Source organism: Quercus robur, chromosome 3, assembly GCF_932294415.1.
Source record: "Quercus robur chromosome 3, dhQueRobu3.1, whole genome shotgun sequence".
Lineage (NCBI taxonomy): Eukaryota > Viridiplantae > Streptophyta > Magnoliopsida > Fagales > Fagaceae > Quercus > Quercus robur.
In genome coordinates, this window is record NC_065536.1 from 4,999,533 (window position 1) to 5,020,495 (window position 20,963).

General features: G+C 34.4%; 2 protein-coding genes across 4 annotated transcripts; both read right to left on the minus strand.

Moving 5' to 3' along the window:
• Positions 1-3,830: 3,830 nt before the first annotated feature.
• LOC126716786 (putative pentatricopeptide repeat-containing protein At1g56570) lies at positions 3,831-6,271 on the minus strand. Its single transcript, XM_050417769.1, has 2 exons — positions 5,488-6,271; positions 3,831-5,326 (listed from the first exon to the last, which is right to left on the minus strand). Exons 1-2 carry the CDS (start codon positions 6,097-6,099, stop codon positions 4,115-4,117), a joined length of 1,824 nt encoding a protein of 607 aa, XP_050273726.1. The 5' UTR covers positions 6,100-6,271; the 3' UTR covers positions 3,831-4,114.
• A 1,926-nt stretch (positions 6,272-8,197) lies between these two features.
• On the minus strand, positions 8,198-11,433 carry LOC126716787 (protein AGENET DOMAIN (AGD)-CONTAINING P1-like). Of its 3 annotated transcripts, none has more exons than XM_050417770.1 (3): positions 11,269-11,432; positions 9,182-9,658; positions 8,198-8,571 (listed from the first exon to the last, which is right to left on the minus strand). In XM_050417770.1, exons 2-3 carry the CDS (start codon positions 9,632-9,634, stop codon positions 8,545-8,547), a joined length of 480 nt encoding a protein of 159 aa, XP_050273727.1. In that variant the 5' UTR covers positions 9,635-9,658; positions 11,269-11,432; the 3' UTR covers positions 8,198-8,544. The 3 variants fall into 3 exon arrangements, with proteins under 3 accessions (XP_050273727.1, XP_050273728.1, XP_050273729.1); XM_050417771.1 differs by having other exon boundaries at positions 9,182-9,637; positions 11,269-11,421; XM_050417772.1 differs by having other exon boundaries at positions 8,549-9,027; positions 11,269-11,433.
• Positions 11,434-20,963: the final 9,530 nt, after the last annotated feature.

A 20,963-nucleotide genomic window follows, 5' to 3' on the forward strand; every position in this document is an offset into this window, starting at 1 on the left:
TCAAATACTCCTTGTCATATATGCTTTGTTCACAGAATTGCAACAAGCTAGCCAGGGCTTTCTGTAAACTTTTATTAAATCAAAGCGTCAAAATAGTACATGAATTCTTCTCAAGAAGCTTCAATAAAATTCAGTGGAATACTACCAAAATCTAAACAACTTTAAAGTCCATCTGCAGAGCACATGAGAAGCTAACTCTTCTATACACCCAATTGAAACTACAAAAACTCAAATAAATTTCTGTAAGAAACTCTGGCCATTTGGTAATGTTATTTTTGTAACGTTGTTTGTATTTTTTAAAAATATATGTAAGTAAAAAAGTGTGTAAAAATACGTGTAATATTGTTTTAATACTAAAAATTGTTGTACAAAACACCTTACCAAACAGCCATTCTATATCTGCAATAATAATACTCTCTAATCTCATACCACAATGACTAAAAAAATAACTGAGAGCCGCATAGAGCAGCATCACACTTTATTAACTCCAACATGGAGAGTTGCTTTACCACCTCTCTGTTTTAGTCTTTCACCTTATGACTCATGACCACAACTTTTGCTACCACGGCAGTCACTTTTATATATTTTTTCTCTATCACTCCTAGTATGTTACATTTATGGTTGTAATAAAAGTTGTGAGTTTTTTATTTTTATATACAGGTCTAGAATTTTAGCAAAAAAAAAAATATATATATATGCAGGTCTAGAATTTTTGTTTCCGAAATAGGTGGGTAGGGAAGAATTCATGAAAAGACTAATGAAATTGAACCTCCAACTGACAATATTAATAATGGGCTGATTTCCAAAGCGTTTTTCCCTGCATCTTGGAAAATGCCAAACTGGTCAGTTTGATGAAAGTCTTGTTTTGGATTCGGTTTCATCATTCATGTTTGGCAGGTTATGTTCAGAATCTTGGAGGTGTGGATAATGCCAAGCGTATATATATATGATGCCAGAAAGGCATACGATTGCTTTGAATGCTTTGATTGTGTAGTTGGGCAGGACAGTTCATGTGATTGAGGCTTCTCAGTTGTTTAATGAGATGCCTGAGAAAGACATGGTTTCTTGGAGGGAGTGACCAACTTGAAATTGATGCAATAGCATCCTGTGTTCCACGGAGAACTACAGAGCCAAATATGCCAATAATGAAGTTTATGTTGATCTTGTTGAAGAAATGGATGCAGCTACTAGCAAGCATAAGATCAGGTTGGCTTGAACATGGCTAGAACTTCAAGTGATACTGAATTTGATGATTTGGATTTAGCAAATTAATTATGACATTTATTTATTTTCACTCCACTTGAAATCTCAATTCTAGAACAATGAATAATTTGCTACACATGGATTCAACTAGAAAACTATAATTGGTGTGACGAGAAGGCAATACGCCATTTCTTAGTAATTGATTAGTCTTTACATAAACCAGGAAAAAGGGGTATGAAACAATGATGTTTTATGCTTGTTTTAAAGGTGTTACTTCTCCATGTTGCAGCAATTATGTTTAATAGTTTTCTTTTCTCTCATAGTGTACTTGATTGATTTTTTTTTAAAATAAAATTTCTTACTTTACTTATCAAAAAAAAGAAAAAAAGAGATTTCTTTTCTCTTGTTTTATCGTATTTATATTTTTATATCGTTTGGCTGGGCAATTGCAAGTGTTTAATGTGGGCTTTTGGGGTTTGAGTTGGCTTGCTTTGTTTTGTGCTAGATTGGGCATAGAGGAATTGTTGTTTATAGATGTGGAATAGTGGTGGATTTCATTTGGTTGAGTTGGATCAGTGGATGTACCATAGTGCAATGGTTTTTTATTTACAATGCTAATCAAGGATATAAAAATAGAATTTTTATTCAAAAAGTGTTACACTTATTGAATAAAAAAGTGTTACACTTTTCTCTTTTGTGGTAATAGATTCATATAAAAAAACTAAAAAAAAAAAAAAACCTTTTTGTTGTGGAATGTTAGCTAGAATTTTTAATTTTTTAAAAACTTATCATGCTTGTAATAATAAATTAATAACTAAAGTTTCGACTAAAATTTTTGTTTATTCTCTCAGTCGTGGCAGGTATTTTAAAAAAAACGCAGTTCTCCAAGTCAGCTATGTCAGTACCAATTTCAGTGAGAAATTTTGGGTACAAAAATTTGAGAAAGCTTGAGAGATTATTGAGATATGCAAAAAGGAACTACAACTCATGTTTGATGCCAACTACAAGAATTATATATTCACCATCCAAAAACGTGACAAACTTATTCTGGTCTCTGTTCACAATCCTTACACCCTGAAATCCTTGTAATCTCAGTGCCACTATCCCATCTCAATCATTGCATTGAACCAAAGAACCAAACTGATGCCAACTATAAGAATTATATATTTACAATAAAAAAGCATAGCTTAAAATTATTCTCTTATCACAACTTCACGTGAATGTGATAATCCTTTTAACAAAAACTTGATTATTCTTTTCTGCACAACAATCTACTTTAATTAATCAGAGCTTGCTATCTTTTAACATTCCACAATCATGTGATATACAATCAGTGATGACTATTGATACATCTCCCTTGTGAGACTTGAAGGAATGTAGTGCTTGTGCCTTAATTGTGCTAGATAAAAATAGCCAATAGTTCAATAAGCTCTAGTTCAAATGACACTTCATTCTCTTATAACTTATAAGAGTAAGGTGGAGAGTGAGCGTATGAGTTGTGTGAGACAAAAATGACAATTTGGGGTTAAGACTTATCAACGGTAGACTTTTCCGATAAGCAAAACTCCATTTGTTGTCCAAATGCTACAGATAGACCATTGATGGATTCATTCATTACCGCACTTGATGTCAAATGGTTGGGGAATACATGTTGTATTTCCAAGGCACAAATGACAATGCATCCAATGATTAATACTGTTTGAAGTCAAATCACTATCACATTTGGAAATACTATAGAATTTCACCAGAGAACTAGATTACCTTTAGAAACTTGGTCCCGTTTGGTAAAATTGTTTAACATGTTTTCAGTTTATAAACAATATTACCCACATTTTCACACACTTTTTTTATCTACATGTATTTCAAAAAAATACCAATAACGTTACTATAACAACGTTACCAAACGACCCCTTGAATGCATTGGGAATGTGTTTTGGCAGAATCGGTTCCTATTGTGAGCTTGGACACTGGTATATACAAGCAGTGAAATGTGGAGGCATAATTGTAGGGATATTATTCAATGAATTTGTGTTTGTGTGTGTGTGTAATTGATTCCTTGAAGTGGGTTTATTCAGCTGTTTCAATGTTGTTGCACAAATACTGTCGCCAAGTTAAATGTACCGCTGTTTATGTTGCAGGTCTTTTTTGGTTGAGATAGGTACTCGCCAGGATGATGGTTCTTCCCTGAAATTAGTATCATGTATGTTGGAATATAATGAGTGATCCTCCCATCCCAAAAAGAAAAAAAAAAAAAAAAAATGGGGGTTAAGCTCACTCCTGTTAATTGTTTATGCAGGACCCTGTTTTATTTCAATTTTGAAGTTTGCAGCAGCACAAGAATTGGTTTTCCACTGTCTAATTGGCTTATACCTCTCTGTTTGGTCTGTTCCTGCTTGTACTTGCCATATGTTTAAAATGCTGACACCATATTTATATAACACTATATTTCTCGATTCTTGATAATGCTTTTCATTTCTTACTCCATCTTCTACAAAAGAGCGCAACTGAAAATAACTTTGAAGAGGGAAAGAATGTAGATATTGCATAACCAAACAATACTAACAGTACAACTTAGTACATTGACACTATCTATCATTTTTAATTTGGTTGCAGCACAAAATGAAGAGTTAATTAAAAGAATATCTTAAATTGTTAGTACAGGTTAATTAAACAATGCCCTTTTTTGATGTTGCTAAGTTTCTTCTTCATTTCTTTTTTGCCACTTACTGGATTCAAATGTATCAAAATTGAAAGTTTCAAGAGGAATACCAAATCCCCTCATACACAATTCCTTCTTCTTTCTGTCTGTGTATACCCAATTTAAAGTTGTGTGGAATAACCAAAAATTGTTCTAGAATCATTCCACCTTTATCAATATGGTATTCAAACCACCCCACAACTTCCATTTTTTTCAAGTTGCATCTTCTTGGTCATGTATTAAGCAATCCAAATCTGGTACATACCCTGCTTCTTTCATATGCCAAATCAACAAATCCAAAACTCCATACACCCACTTTATGTGAGAACCCATCTTATCTCCAACAACAAAACTATAAACCTGGTCTCTTACCTCAATCCAACTCCTCCCTGCCTCTTTCTTACTCCCCATCCCTCTCATCAGCTTCCTCATATTTGCATACTCCCCCCACTTACCTTCAGCTGCATATATATTTGACAGCATCACGTAAGTCCCCACCATATTTGGCCTCAAATCTAAAACTCTGCGAGCTGCCAATTTGCCCAAATTCGGAAGCTTATGGGCTTTACAAGCTCCAAGAAGTGCCCCCCATACAGACTCATCAGGTTTAAATGGCATACTCTCTATTAGCTCATAAGCCTCCTCAACTCTCCCTGCACGCCCTAGCAGATCCACTACACAGCCATAAATCTCCTGATTTGGAGAAATATTATAATCACCCACCATTGATTTGAAATACCTCAAACCTTCATCTACAAGTCCAGCATGGCTGCAAGCACTCAGAACTGCCATATACACAATCTTATCAGGTCTAATACCAGACCTGATCATCTCATCAAACAATTCAACAGCCTCTTTTCCATATCCATGAGCCCCATATCCAATCATCATAGTAGTCCAAGAGACCAAATCTCTGCAAGTCATTTCACTAAAAACTTTGCGTGAATCACTTATGCTCCCACACTTGGCATACATGTCAATAATTGCATTAGCCAATGCCAAGTTCCCGTCAAGGCCTCTGCGAACAATTCCTCCATGAACCTGTTGTCCGCAATTCAATACTGCTAAATTTGCACAGGCAGCTGTAACACTGGTAAATGTGAAGCAATTTGGACTAAAACCTTCTGACTCCATTTGTGAAAAGATATGTAAAGACTCAGTAGAGTCCAACCTTTCATAACCAGTTATCAAGGTATTCCATGTAATTAAATCTTTCTCATTCATTTCATGGAAATACTGATTTGCCTCCGATAAACAACCACACCTGCAATACATGTCTAGTATAGAATTCATGACAGGAAGATTGGTATCGAACCCATGTGTAATCACTGCTGAATGTATTAGCTTGCCCAAAGTGTATGAGCCGATTGAGGTGCAAGCTCTAACGGCAATTGAAAAGCTAAATGGGTTGAGTTCTGCTTCCTCCTGTTTGTCAAATAAATTCAAGAACTTAATGTATACTGTGAGATATATAAAGCTGAATTCTTTTTAAAAATTGAAACCTTTTCAATTGTAGATACACAATAAAAAGTGAGCTTTGGAACCCAAGTGTTTTCATAGAATTTGAGGTTGTGTCAACTACTTACCAGCAACATTTGCCTGAAAACTCGAAGCCCACCATAGCCATCACCTCTATGAGTGTAACCAGTGATCAAAGTAGTCCATGAAACAGCATTTTTAACATCTATCTCCTGAAAGACCATGCATGCCTCGTCCATGCTAACACAACACGTAGCATACATATCCATGAGTGCATTATTAACATACATAGACTCCTTCATGCCATGCTTGATGGCCAAGCCATGGACCAATGCCCCATATGAAAGAGCCTTCATGCTCTTACAACCCTTCAAAGCACTGGACAAAGTAAACGCATTTGGCTCCACTCCATTCCTTACCATCTCACAGAACATAGCCCATGCATGGCTGTAGTGGTTGCAAGACGTGTATCCAGCAATCATGGCAGTCCATGCAACGACATCTCTCTCAGGCATTTCATCGAACAGTATCCGGGCCTCTTTTATCAAGCCCCTTTCAGAGTATGATTTGATGAGGTTTGTGGCCAATACGGAAGGACCCTTTGGTAAAAAAGGTGTGTTCGATTGGGCGGTGGAGTTGTGGGCCCATTGAAGGGAGTTTCGGATAATGGGTGGGATTGCATGGAAATCAGCCGTAGAAAGTAGTCTTTTAGTGCTCATAATTCCATGCCAAGTGAGGACCCAAAAATGCGACTGTTAACTGAAGTTTTTATAGCGGAAATCTGGGCATTCCAAGAAGGTCTTCATCAAGTTTTTATAGTTTGGTCTTGTTGGTTAGTGGGCCTGTAAGTCTGTTTCAGTTTATGATGTGTTCCTGTCTGGTATGTTGTTGTAAGGGAGTATATTATGTAAGTATAGGACCCATAGGGTTACCAAATCATTAGTGGACCCCTCAAGTTTGTGTTTTTGGGCCTTTGGGGTCACTAATATTCTATTCTTTAAAATAATATTGCCCCAAAGGTTGATATGGTGGTTCATAAGACTTCATGATATTCATGAGATTTTGGATTCGAAACTTTTTGTCAACATTTTAGAGCTACTCTCATAGGATTTCTTTTGTAATAACTTGATGCGTGTGAGACAAACAAAGGGCTACATACACCCGAGCTCATTTGTCAAAAAAAAAAAAAAAAAAAAAAATGCTCATCTAACTATTTTCTTCCTTCTTTTTTTGAGATTTTCCCCCCTCATCCTTATTAATCGGCTGAATAACCCACCCTTGTTGAATTATATATATTTTGTGGGATGTCATGCACCAGACATTCACACTCATTTTGCAACTCATGCTAAATGAGTAGTGCCCCAGTATAGCCTGATGGCCCAAGATTGTATGAACTATGAACCTAATTTCGCATCTTTGAATCTTTGATGGTTGACAATTCATTTGATTGATCCAAAACATAAAAGGCCTCTTTAACCCCATTATAGACTCACCTCCTGTGATGATGCATGGGTTGGTTTATGGGTGGTACTTTGCTATGCAACATAAACATCTGTGGCTCGAGAGGTAACATTGATGTTACCGTCAGGAAATCATGCTAGAATCCAGCACAAGGTTTGCACCAAAGTAGAATGCCAAACATGGAAAAAAAACAATACCCAATCGTATTTTTGACCAGCTTGCAGGTTGGGCATTGCCAGGAACACATTCTTTTACATAAGTTGTTGATCTTTTACATAACTTGTTGCAGTGTCAAGCTTTGAATGACTATTTCTAATATAGATCATATTAATGAGTGCTTTTAAGACAATTGTTAATAAACTTGTGGGCCAGAAAATTCATGGCCCAGGCCCGCCCTATATCAAGGACCAGGACCTGATCTGAGGAGACCTATTATCAAGGAGGAGTTTAATGCACGGATAGGATAAGTGAAAAGACTGCTCATACTGTAGTAGAGAACTCTGTGCCTGACAAGCTCCTATTCATGACCAAGCTATTCAACCTTTACGTCTACTCCCAACCACTTGAGGTATGCGGATAGAACAAGTCTTCTGCCCCGAAGGTAAAGCTCACACGTGGACCCTAAAGAGAGGGAGGAATACGAGTATAAAAGGAAACGAAAGCCAAGGAGAGAAGGGGGAAAAAGAACTTAATGCTCCTCGGACTAAGTCCGAGGAGTCCAACCCCTCAGGCTACGACGCTGTAGGGCTTGGATGTTTAGGCTGACCCCTTTTTTACATGAGTCCTTCTAAACTCAGGACCGGACCATCGCCCCGTGATCAAAAGCAAGCCTTTTAAGCCCACTCTCTACAAATCATATTGTTGGGGCCCTGTGCATACGAGCCCAATGTCATTCATGGGCCGTTAAATGAATTGTGTCCTTACAAAACTATTTTAAGAAAATTTTTATACCATTTTTATGAGAAATTTAAAAAGCTATCAAAATATTAATTTTTTTTTCTTTTTCCATAAATATTTTCTTAAAATAATTCACTAACAATTGTTCTGAGGCATTTGTTAACTTTTCCCTTCTAATATAATATTTTTATTATATAACAATCACAACTCTAGATGTATATATTGGCTTTGCACAGCCAGAGTAGACTTCAGATAGAACTCTTAAAGACAACTCTAGACTCCAGATAGAACTCTTAAAAGACAAATCTATTTGATGCTTAATACAAAATCACAGGACTAATTTCAGTTGAGTAACACTCAATCACATGTATCTAAACTTTAAAAAAAAAAAAAAAAGAATTTCCAGCCATCTAACCTTAAAGAGGCTTCTGAAATTAATTTGTTTTGCAGGATGAATGATTAGGAATAAACAGTATTAGAGAAACCCTTTTCATGCAGAAAGAAATTGAGAACAGTCACTGACTCGCTGGTCAGTCGCCAATACAATACAAGAATTTACCTGACATCATTAGCTTTTTGCTTTGGATCATAAAGTCAAACTCTGCTTCCAATTAATTGGTAAAGTCTAAACAAATCGTTGAGAATGCCTAATGATAGGTTACCAAGTTGAAAATGACTACTAAAAATTGCAATTTGTTTATCCAAAAATCATCAGTTGATTTCCACTGCTACAAGAAGCAGAGTCCTTCAGATGTAATGCAATCTTTCCTGGTACACAAGGGATGCCTCCTTGATTTCTCAAGCAATCACAAGTAAAGCAACTTCATCAGAGCCTGACATGAATTAATATGCCAACCATCAATATAAATTCAATACCATATATATATAGGATTGCTTGGGTTAAATAATACTTAACTTGTGCAAGGTCAGAAACAGAAAATTAGAAGGAAAAAGAATCATATAGGTAAAAAAAAGTGACAATCACTTCCTTCCCATTGCATTCTCACATGCATGGAGTAGTCGATTCTTATGGTTGGTGGGGCTGCTTATCAGATAATACTTTTAGATCAAAGAATCACAACAAGCTGGCCAAGGCTTTAGCAAATTTCACTGAGGTTTACCTCTTTTCTATTCTTTTAATTCACTTTATTTTGACCAGCTTCCAAATTTTCCAAATAGGTGGATTGTGGCAGAGTTAAAAATAATTAATTAAATTCAAGTTTCAAAGAGAAAATCTTGGATAATAACCGAACTTTGCACTGTCAATTATTTAGCTCCCTGCCCAAAACCTGAATTTGACCAAATGGTTGTGAACTTACCTTAAATTTCTAGTAACATTGAGCAAGCCATGCCAAGTTTGCAAAATGGACAGCCCCATTTAACACCAAAGTACAAAATGAGATCAACAAAGGTTCTCAAGTTTCAAGTATAGAGAAGTCATACCTGGGAAGCCATAATCCATTTTCCATCAATCCAGTCCTGATGTGGCCTTAAGTCAGAATGCTTAAACTCTATTTCCTCATCCGTGTCCCTAAAGTAAACTAAGTATTTTGAGCCACCAAGAACCTTAGAAATCACACCCACCCACCACCCATCATTGTACAAAGCATCAACTTCTTCAAAAAGACTAAAACGATCAACAACAAGAGTTTCTGGTGGACATGGCCTAATATGCAGGGTATCAAACTCTTCTCTCAGAAAGCCTGAATCATCATCAGTCCTCAGGCTCTGGTACTGGACAAGGAACTTGTCCTTTCCCACTGCTTTAACGACAGTTGCAGCAAACCAGGCACCTTCAAAACCATCATCATCACTGCTAACCTCAACTAGTGTCCCCTTGCTGAACATTTTTTGTGCTGTTGCGTCATTAGCCTTCACCTCCTTTGCGATTGACATGTTCTGCAATTCAATTTTTTAAAGCTGACAATGTGAACTACATTAAAAACCTGAGCCAAAGATGACCTCTACAGGGAATGCATAAAACAAAGTAGAATATGCTAATCTAAGATGCATGGGTATGGGTACAGGGACACAACATTTCTTGAAAAACCTAGGGTACGATATGTTAGGGATACGTGTATTAATTACTTATTAAATATATTTTATTTATATTTTTAATATATTATTAAGCATTTATTTTTCACATATTGTTAAGCATATATCAATTTAAGAGCAATAATGAATAATAAAGTGAATCCATTGCCATTAATGGATGTCTAGAATACAAACCAAGATCCAAAAAAAAAGTAAATAAACGATAACTAGATAAGTGTTCAACACTGAAACTAATATGTAAACAATATAAATGAAAATTTTACAAGTTTTGGCTATCTCTTACTATTGGGGGTTGAGTTACAATGGTATTCAAGCTGTATCACAGGTGTATTCTGGCCGTATTGGTACTTTCTTTTCAAGAAAAGAAGAGAAAAAAGACAAGGTATGTATCTTAGAGGTATCAAGTACGATACTGGTATGATACATATCGGATACATGAATATGAGCAAAAATGAAATATCCGTGCATCCTAGATCCTATTAATGAATATTATTAAATCAGATATTATTAATTTTAAGAGCTTCAGGCATTCAACCATTGACCACACACTAGCCAAAGAAAAGGAACAATAATAACAACAAAGCCTTAATTCCAAAAATTTGGTGTTGGTATGGATCCTGGATCTCAACAGACTAGTCAAGGCTTGCCACATGTACTCTTTTCCGTTGTTCTATTTTATTCGGAGTAATACTCTCCCTTATTTCCTTATGGCCTGTTTGGAAGTTTAGAGAGGGAGGAGAGTAGAGGGGAGTAAAGGGGAGAAGAGTAGAGGGGGAATGTTCCCCTCCACCTTGTTTGGATGTTTTAATTGACATGACTTTTTTATTTTTTGTTTTTATATATTACACATATAAGAACTACATTTATTGGGAAAAACCATCAGAGTCAACTCCCGAATGAGTTTATTGTTCTCAAGCACTAAAGTATGTCTAAACAATCAAGAAGTTTCTCCTCTAAAACATTCTTTTGACCAATGTAAACATGCTGAGGTTTAGAAACTCTACCAATCTTTTGGAAAAGAGAAGAACCCTTAAGAGTGACACAGTAATATGTAAATTACCAAATAAAAAGATTGATTTTTTTGATCTTAGAATCATTAGGCAAAGAGTGTCGAGTTAACTCATAACAGAAACCAACTAAATCTTCCTAGAACCATTTAAAACCAAACCAAACAAAAACACCACCACCATTTCAAATAATAATAATAATAAAAAACCATTATTTCCACAAAAATTAAAATTAAAAATCCCAGAACCATATCCATCAAAACTAAACCAAAACACAAGACACCAAACTGAACCCATCATCGAAAACTTATCAAAAAACACAAACCGAAACCTTAAACCCCAACTGAACCTTCCCACAACCATTTCCAGCCAAACCAAACAAAACCACAACCACTATCCAAAAGAAAAATCAATTTAACCCAAAAAACAAAAAACGAAAAAGAAGAAGAAAAGAAAAGAAAGTCCCACCTCTTTTTCTTGCTCCTCAAATGGCGGAACCCCTCATGAAATCATTCCCTATGCATCCTCAGGTCCTCCTTCGCAAACCCACTCTTCTCCTTAGAGTCTCTGAAAAAAACCCCGAACCCCAGATCACTGTTTGGGGTTCTGACAGAGAGGTACAGAGAGTGAGAGAGGTACAGTGGTACTTTATGATTGAAAAGAAATGGATGGTGACTAGATTTAAATTTTTAATGACATTAAAAATTTGAATTTGGGTTGGGCCTCTAGAATTGAGTCTTTTGGGTTAAAATTGCAAATTTTAAAGTTAATTTGCGTTATAGCTACTGTTCGAAGTTAATTGGGAATCTGAGGAGAGAGACTGAATTTCGGCAATGGCGTTGCCGAAATTCAGCCAAAAAAGATGGAGAGAGAATAAGGCTACCGAAATTCAACCAGAAAGCAGGAGAGAGGAGAGAGAATAACAAAAAAAGTAGGAGAGAGAATAACCAAAAAACAGGAGAGAGGAGAGAGAATAACCAAAAAATTTTTTTTTTTCCCCCACAATTTCGGTAATGGCATTGCCGAAATTGTGGGGGAAAAATTTTTTTAGGAAAAAAAATTTTTTTTTCCCCACAATTTCGGTAATGAAATTGTGGGGGAAAAATTTTTTTAGGAAAAAAATTTTTTTTTTTCCCCACAATTTGCCATTGCCGAAATTGTGGGGGAAAAATTTTTTTAGGAAAAAAAATTTTTTTTTTCCCCACAATTTCGGTAATGCCATTGCCGAAATTGTTGGGGAAATTTTTTTTTATTTCCCCACAATTTCGGTAATGCCATTGCCGAAATTGTGGGGAAAAAAAAAATTTTTTTCCTAAAAAAATTTTTCCCCCACAATTTCGGCAATGGCAAATTGTGGGGAAAAAAAAAAAATTTTTTCCTAAAAAAATTTTTCCCCCACAATTTCATTACCGAAATTGTGGGGGAAAAAAAAATTTTTTTCCTAAAAAAATTTTTCCCCCACAATTTCGGCAATGGCAAATTGTGGGGAAAAAAAAAATTTTTTTCCTAAAAAAATTTTTCCCCCACAATTTCGGCAATGCCATTACCGAAATTGTGGGGAAAAAAAAAAATTTTTTGGTTATTCTCTCTCCTCTCTCCTACTTTTTTGTTATTCTCTCTCCTCTCTCCTGCTTTCTGGTTGAATTTCGGTAGCCTTATTCTCTCTCCATCTTTTTTGGCTGAATTTCGGCAACGCCATTGCCGAAATTCAGTCTCTCTCCTCAGATTCCCAATTAACTTCGAACAGTAACTATAACGCAAATTAACTTTAAAATTTGCAATTTTAACCCAAAAGACTCTCTAGAATTCCCACGTATAAGCTAAAAAGCGTAAAATTTTAGGTGATTTTTTTTTCATTATTAAAATTAAAGCTAAGATTTTTTACCGTTCATAATTTGATACTGTTGAGTGACAAAAAACATTTACATCAGCCTGAAATTTTAGTAAAAATGCATAACATTCTCTATTCTTTCTTTGTTTTTATTTAAATATACTTATCTATTTATTATTAGTTTTTTACACAAAAATTTCTCCATCTTTTTCTCTTTTTCAGTTATACTCTCAACATCATTTGGAGAGGCACAACCTCCTCATATGTGTTCTTTTTATTATAAAAAATCAGGTCGTTTAGGATCTTCTCCATCCAAAGGTGTGTCAATAAGAATGTAAGTTCTTGCATTTTAGAAGAATTTGATTGACATTTGGCAATAAAAACGAGATCATTTAAGTTATGGTCTCGGTTTTTGGGGTTTTTAGGATTCTGTTAAGGGGTTTGAGATATTGAAGTGAAGTTCGAAAGGGGTTGTTAGGGTTTTAGATGAGAACAATTGGGTGAATGAGAGGAAATTGATAGGGTAGCTTAGAGTTGAGAGGTTTTTAAACCAAATGTCAAAGTGGTTTTAAAAGGTTGATTAAATCAAGATTAAAAGGGGTTGTTTGGGGGGGGGGGGGAGGTGTTTTAAGGGAGAAAATAATTGAGTGAATGAGATGGAACAAGACTCTCTCCCTTCCATGATTAAATTACACTTTAACCAATAATAAAAAAAAAAAACAATTAAGATTTACTATTGCTTACAAAACTTTTAGCTAGCTCAAGCCCTGCTTGCTATGGGTTAGTGATGATAAAAATACCTTGTTCCACCCCAAAGAGGTGAGGGAAAGCGGACTTGTTTTGGTCACTCTATTCCACCACAAATGTATATATGCATATTTTGTTTAATATATATCTAAATTATGAATGCAAGTAATTTGAATCTTTAATATGTATATCTTAATTGTAATTTATCTTTTTATACATGTACTATTACTAATGCTAATAGATTTGTCTCTCGTTTTCTTTTAAGACTCTCTAGCCGCATTTATCTTTTTGTTTCAGTGTTTTAATTCAATTTAAATTACTTATTTAATATTTTTATTATTATAATTTCAAGAATTTTATGCAAAATTTATGCTAAAAAACAAAAACCTCAATCCTTTGAGTTTAAAAAGATTGTCTCATTTGTTTGTTTGTTTGTTTGTTTTTTTTTTTTTTTTTTGATGGTGATTGTCTCATTTGTTTGTTTGTTTTTTTTAAACAACAAAAAAACTATCTCATGTGTGCAATTTCCTGAAAGGCAATAGAGAAAAGTGCAACTGACAGAAGTGATCTTGTAATTTGTTTTTATGGTGAAACTATAAGTAATAAATTAAGGTTATTTTCTATTTCTATCCTTACACTGTGAAGATAAATAACTTTATTAATTTATTTAACACAATAAAGCTTCAAAGCTTCTAAAAAAAAAAAAAAAGCTTCAAAGCTATTATCATCACAATCTCTACACCACAAATCGAGAAACAACTAACAATCCTTCATACTCCAGTCTCTTATAAGTCCTTCATTTACGTTTCTCATTCTCCTTATAATTATTTAGCCACAAAATAAAAATCCCAAATACAAACTCTTTTACTCAAGCCATTTGACCCATAACTTGTCTATACCACTGCAAAAGTGTTTTATGCAACTTTATTAATGATAAAAGATAGACAATTTTATTAATGATAAAGAGTATGTACAAGACAAATTCAAACAAGTGTAAGCATCTACACAGAATATAAATCATCAACTAGTTAAAACATATAAAATATGGATTGATTCTTTTGACTTCCAACGACAATTAGCTCCTGCTGGACATGGGCAAAGAAATCCTGTTTGCTTTCTTATAATCTTGCAACAGGATTTGAGCCAAATCCAATATTTGCTAGAGTTGGGTATTTTCAAAGTAATATTTAGTCATAGAGTTCCAAATGGCTCATACCAACATAGCCCACATTTCAGTATTTTCAATACTGCACTCCATGCAATCTCTACTAAACAGACCAAAGAGGTCAATATCTGTATCAGTAGGCCTTTTTTGTATTTTGCCTCTCACCAAAGCCCAAACATTTCTAGCTAAAGGGCATGACCACAATGCATGAAGCGTTGTTCCATCCTCCTATTGACATTTTGATTATGCTACTATCTTCCTAGATCTCAAATTTTGAAGAGTAGCCAACGAATTAGAGCATTCCACGCCACACACAATGTTTTACTTTTGATGGAACATGTAGCTTCCACAGTTTCCTCCATATTCTTCTATCCCTCCATGCCGAAGATCTTTCGCCATGCATATATATATATATATATATATATATATAGAGGAATTAGTTATCTTGACAGCCAATTTAAGGTCGGTTAAGGATCTATTTATTTTGTTGAAACTGAAAACTTTTTACTAAAAGTACTTTAGATAAAGATAAAAGTTAGCTGAAATAATACAGTAGAACCTATAAATAATACCAAAAAAGTATAGTAGAACCCATGAATAATAGTAAAAATAAACTGACTTTTAATTTAGAACCAAACGCACACTTATAAGCCGATCATGTTTTCATCTAAGTTTGAACTGTTTGATAGCTAATCCCAAGCTGGTCTGGGAAGATTTAATTGATTGGTGGCCTTCAAATTTGAAAGGAAAAGACTTTAAAGCTGATATCTTTTGCAGTTTGGTATAGGCACAACTGGAGTAAGAGGAATATTGTCAGTCTAAGGAAAGCTGCTTATGTTTAGCCTTGATGCTTTGCCTTTGTTAGGTGTGATTGTGTGCTTTTATTTATTTTTTGGATGCTGTCCATTGGTTTATTAAAAAATTTCATCAAAATATTTCTTTAACTCTTTTTATTTGATACTAGTTAGGGTGGCACATGCTACCTCTTGAGTGAAAAAATTAAGATAAAATTTCTATTTGAAAAAGTATGAAACTATATATATATATATATATATATATAAAATGTATGTCACATACAAAGTTAGGGTAGCTATTTAACATATGAATATATATTTTATTTTAATAGTTTCTTAGTACTTATTTGTTAATGATAATATCCACTCACTAAAAACTTTTAAGAATGATAATGAATATCATCATCTTTCAACAATAAGCAACTGAGTTTTGCTAAGACATTGTCACAATATTTAAATTTTCATAATAAAAGATGTCATATGCTACAATTGAACCCTTTCATCAAATACCTTCAACCATACACAATGAAAATTTTTTCATTCATACTTTCTTCTTTATCATTCTACATGAGTCTAGGTACAATGTTTAGTTAGCTTGGTTTTTAATGAACACCCATTTTAGGTAAGGAAAAAAAAAAAAAACAAAAAACAAAAGGCATGTGTCTCGAATTTTCCATTAGATAAATTATAAGTTTCAAAGATTTAAACCTAGAAAATCAATGTTCTTTAGGTAATAAATAAAATACCTTATATCATCATTTCAACTTTCTAATCATTACTACTATCTAAAACTCAAAATACGTGAAGAAATTTTTTGGAATATTAAAATTTAGTGGGAGTATTTTAGACATTACACAATGTAATATTCTAAGAATCATAAACTTTCATTAGGGTTTAACTGAGAGAATAACAATATGACATATTTGCTCTTTTCCAAAACACTAAGGGGAGAATTGCTGTATTTTAAAGTTTAAGGAGGAACTGTGAACTATCTCAAACATAAATGATGAAAGGTGTTTTTATCCTAAGTTTTTTTTTGGTGTAAAACTATGTGTTTTTACTTAAAAATTGTATGTAGAGATAAAAATACATTAAAAAAAGAATAAAATTTAGTTATAAAATTAGTTGTAGGTTTATGCTACAACCTTACTAAATATCTTTTTATTGGAGGTGAGTTGTAACTTTAGGTTACAACCTTACTCAATAAAATAAATATTACTACATATTTTGAAAATCTAACCATTGAATTCATATTTTTTATGTTCTTAATATGCATGTCAAATTTTGTGTCAATTTGATATTATTTACTATATGATTTATAAGCTTATATTTTATGCATAATTTTAAACTACAAAAACTTGCAACTTAAATAATTTATTGATGACATAACTATTAGTCTTTAATTTTCTTAAAATTTTGCAAGCATGGAGGATATAAGAATAAGATGTAATCCAATGGTGGATTTGTCAAAATATTGTGAAAATGTTATAGGTGTAGTACTTTTTTTTTTACAATACCTTTATTTTTATTTGTGGTTGCTTTCAGTATGATATTTTATTATTTTATTTTAATATAAAAGAAATTTATATCTCAATAATTATGAAAATATTGTGACAATTTATTATGTCAATATTTTATTATTATCATTTAAGCAAGTAAAACATCCCACATATCCATCTAATTTATTAAATGCTAAATTTATGCCTTCTATTATTTCAATTTTCTAAAATAAATAAATAAATAACCCATCATATTTAGGTAATTGAAATAACAAAAGGCATAAATTTAGTATTTAATAAATTAGATAGACATGTGGCATGTTTATATTGTGGAATATATAGTAGAGAAGGAAGAGTGGGACAGAAGATTTGGACTCGCGTAAAAGTAGTTAAATTGAAAGAAATTCTACGCTCTTTATGATGGGGCCACATTTTATTTCGATCAAAATGTATGATTTTCTACCAAACCTTACGAGGATGGCCTAAATGAGCCTCGCTAATTAACTTCTCCATTTTATTGCCGTAATTTGAAAACCATTTATAATATATGTGTGCTTGTTTATATATGCGCACGTGCATGCACACACACACACATATATATAAATAAAAAACACTTGACTTTTGGTTTACTATATAGAATTTTTCCATATAAAGTTTTTAGCATCACAATTTTACACATAATTATTCTAATATATGATTAGAATTAAAATATTTTCTAGATTTAAATATTTTTTTATAGGATTCTATATTTAAATCCTTCATTAAAATCATAGCACATTATATTTTCTTTAATTTATAAATATACAGTTATATATATAAACATAATTATAATAAATGCTTAATACTATAACATATAATTCCATATAAAAACATAAGCATAATAATTCATATTAATAATTATCATAATTATTAAATTTCATATTTAGAAAAAAATGAAGAAGAGAAAAAATTATATAATGTGTAACTTTTGTGTGCATTGCATGAGTTGCTAACTAGTTAAGAACATAGGTAATGTTACGCATACTACAATTTTTATCACCTAGAGGCCCTAGAAAGCTAGAACTTACAAACTAATTTGTTTCCAATCATCAAAACACATTTAAAAGATTCATTTATTAAGTGGTTAAAGTTCGCCAATTATAACATATCAATTTGTAACCATGCATTATATAATAAAATTTGTAATATTTTCAGCATTTTTATAAGAATAAATCATAGTTTTCACATGATCTTACATTAAAATTATTTATTATGGCAAAATGGGACGCGGAAACCCACTTAAGGCTTGGGCATAATGATTAACGAAAACATGATCTAACAATAAGAATATTTTTTTTTTTTTGTTGCTTTAGTAATGTTTCCTCTATTATATATACTTGACTTGGATTCATTGATATGATATATTCTTTGCTTGTACTTACTTGTTACTCAAATTGTTGTCTTTAACACACAATGTTTGATTCTGCTACTATCTTCCTAGATAAAAAATTTTGAAGAGTAGCCAACGAATTAGAGCATCCACGCCACACACGTTAACACACAATGTTTTACTTTTGATGGAGCATTTAGCTTCCATAGTTTCCTCCATGCCGAAGAGATTTCGCCATGCATAGAGGAATTAGTTATCTTGACAGCCAACTTATAAGCCGATTTTACATGTTTTTTCCTCTCTCGATAATGAAGATGGAAGAACTGTTTGATAGCTAAGCCCAAGCTGGTCTGGGATGATTAATTGATTGGTATCTACTGCAAGTTGTATCTTTAAAGCTATCTTTTGCAAGTTGGTATGGGGCCTATGGGCACAACTGGAGTAAGTGGAATGTGGTCCGTCTGAGGAAAGCTGCTTGTGTTGAGCCTTGTTGCTTTGCCTTTGTTTGGTGTGCTTGTTTGCTTTATTTTTTTGGATGCTGTCGATTGATTCTTTTTTTTTTTTTTTTGGTAGAAAAAGGAATAGCATTAAAACTAAGGAGCAAAACCAGGAACTACACAATGTCTGCTACTATACAGACCACGGCTATCAGCCTCTAGAATAGGAATAAGGTCCACAGGCGGACCATTCCATAAAACAAAATTTGAATCTAAGTTTAGTCCGAAACTAGCAAGCCAGTCAGCACTTTTGTTTGCTTCCCTGTAGACATGAGATATAGAAGCTTGAGGGATTTGGTTCATCAAGAGCTTACAGTCATCCAATATTGAAGACACAATAGTGTTAGCTGCAGACTGATGAGAAAATGCATCCACTATGGCACTTGCATCTAGCTCAATAGCCACGGCTTGGACATTCAACTGCCGACATAAGAGAAGGCCATCCCGCAACGCCCATAACTCAGCAGTGAAGCTGTTTGCTATGCCAATCCTTCTAGAAAACCCCCTAATCCAGCTACCATACTCATCTCGCAGAACACCTCCACCACCAGCTAAGCCCGGATTCCCCAAAACTGACCCATTAGTGTTTAATTTCAACCAGCCACTACAAGGTTTTTCCCAGCGCACCTGATTCAAGATTTTCCGTTTTGTCACCAGCAGCTTGCCCGCACAGTGAAAGTATTCTAATGCTTGGTAAAAGATGTCTTTGGCAATACTAGACTTTATATTCTTGTTCTCAAAAACCAGCTGGTTCCTACCCTTCCAAATAGTCCAAATAGCAAACATAAAAATCTAGTTCCAAGGAGCTTGACCTGAACTTCGAACTCCTTTATCCTTACAATTAGACATGAGCCAATCTTGCATGTTAGCCGAGAAGAACCTTGTGTCCAAGCAGCTGATTCCTAACTGATGCCAAATAGTCTTGAGGACATGGCAGTCCCGAAGGGCATGAATGATGGATTCTGGCCTATTATGGCAGTGGGGACAAATATTATCAACTTGCAGCCCCCTGGCTTGTAAACAATCTCTTACCCCTATATTGTGGTGCATGCACTTCCAAATGAAAGTTTTAATTCTCGGCAAGGTATCTAACTTCCAAATCCACTTCCCTTGGAAGGCCGGTTCAGGGAGAGGTTCACTAGCAAGGAGATAAGCACTACTAAGATCAAAAGAACCTTTGGGAGAAGGTTTCCAAGCTAATTTGTCCTGATTTCTTGCAACACACGAGAAAGGGGTAGCTTGAATTACTCTTTTAACATCATCAGGAATCTCTATTTGCAGCAAATTCCAATTCCATCCTTCCAAGCTAGCAACATCCTTCACTTCTAACAAATTAGACTCGGTGGTTAGGGGGCCTTGGATGATATTTCTTAAGATGCCGGCCTTAGACCAATTGTCATGCCAGAAGCTGAGGTTGCTGTTATACCCCGGAACCCAAGTAATTCCTTTCTTGAAAACAGGTTACCCTTTCTTCATACTCCTCCAAGTTCGAGAGCAAGGCAGCCTAGCTTCATCTCTGGAATTTAAACGCCGATTAGTACAATATTTCATCCTCAACACTTTGGCCCATTGAGAATCTTTCTCCGTATGAAACCTCCAATTTAATTTAGCAAGAAGAGCCGTGTTCCTTCCTTTTGCAGCTTGGATACTCAACCCACCTACATCCTTAGGGGTAGTGACCTTTTTCCATCCCACCCAGTGCATACTCTTCTTATTGGTTGAGGAGTTCCACAAGAAGTTTCGGTTTACTTGGTCTATGCCTTCTAAAATCTTCCCTGGGAGCTGGTTGCATTGCATAACATAAGCTGGGATGGTAGAAGTGGCTGCTTGGATCAGAACTGACCTCCCGGCCATGGAGAGGAGATTTCCTTTCCATCCTGCAAGTTTCTTTTTCACCCTTTCCAACACAAAGTTAAAATCCTGACTTGATGCACCATTATGCTTAATGGGAAAGCCGAGGTATTTCCCTAGATTAGGGGTAGACTGAAAACCGAGGATGTCACTCAAGGCTTCTCTATCACTACGGTCCACATTGGGAGCAAAGAAAACCCTGGATTTAGCTTCACTTATGGTTTGACCGGATTGGCTACAAAAGTCATCCAACACTTCTCTAATTACAAGACAATTTTCCATATTTGCCTTGGCAAAGAGGACAAGATCGTCTGCAAAAAATAGATGCGAGAAAGTTGGCCCTCTTCGGGAAGCTTTAATAGGAATCCAAGACTTGTCATCACACCTTTCCTGGATTAGTTGCCCCAAAT

Excerpts from the sequence above, each read along its gene's own strand:
- LOC126716786 (XM_050417769.1), bottom strand. The coding sequence starts at position 6,099 with ATGAGCACTAAAAGACTACTTTCTACGGCTGATTTCCATGCAATCCCA. Across the intron at positions 5,327-5,487 it reads TTTTCAGGCAAATGTTGCTG|GAGGAAGCAGAACTCAACCC; the intron begins GTAAGTAGTTGA and ends TTTGACAAACAG.
- LOC126716787 (XM_050417770.1), bottom strand. The coding sequence starts at position 9,634 with ATGTCAATCGCAAAGGAGGTGAAGGCTAATGACGCAACAGCACAAAAA. Across the intron at positions 8,572-9,181 it reads AATGGATTATGGCTTCCCAG|GCTCTGATGAAGTTGCTTTA; the intron begins GTATGACTTCTC and ends AATTCATGTCAG.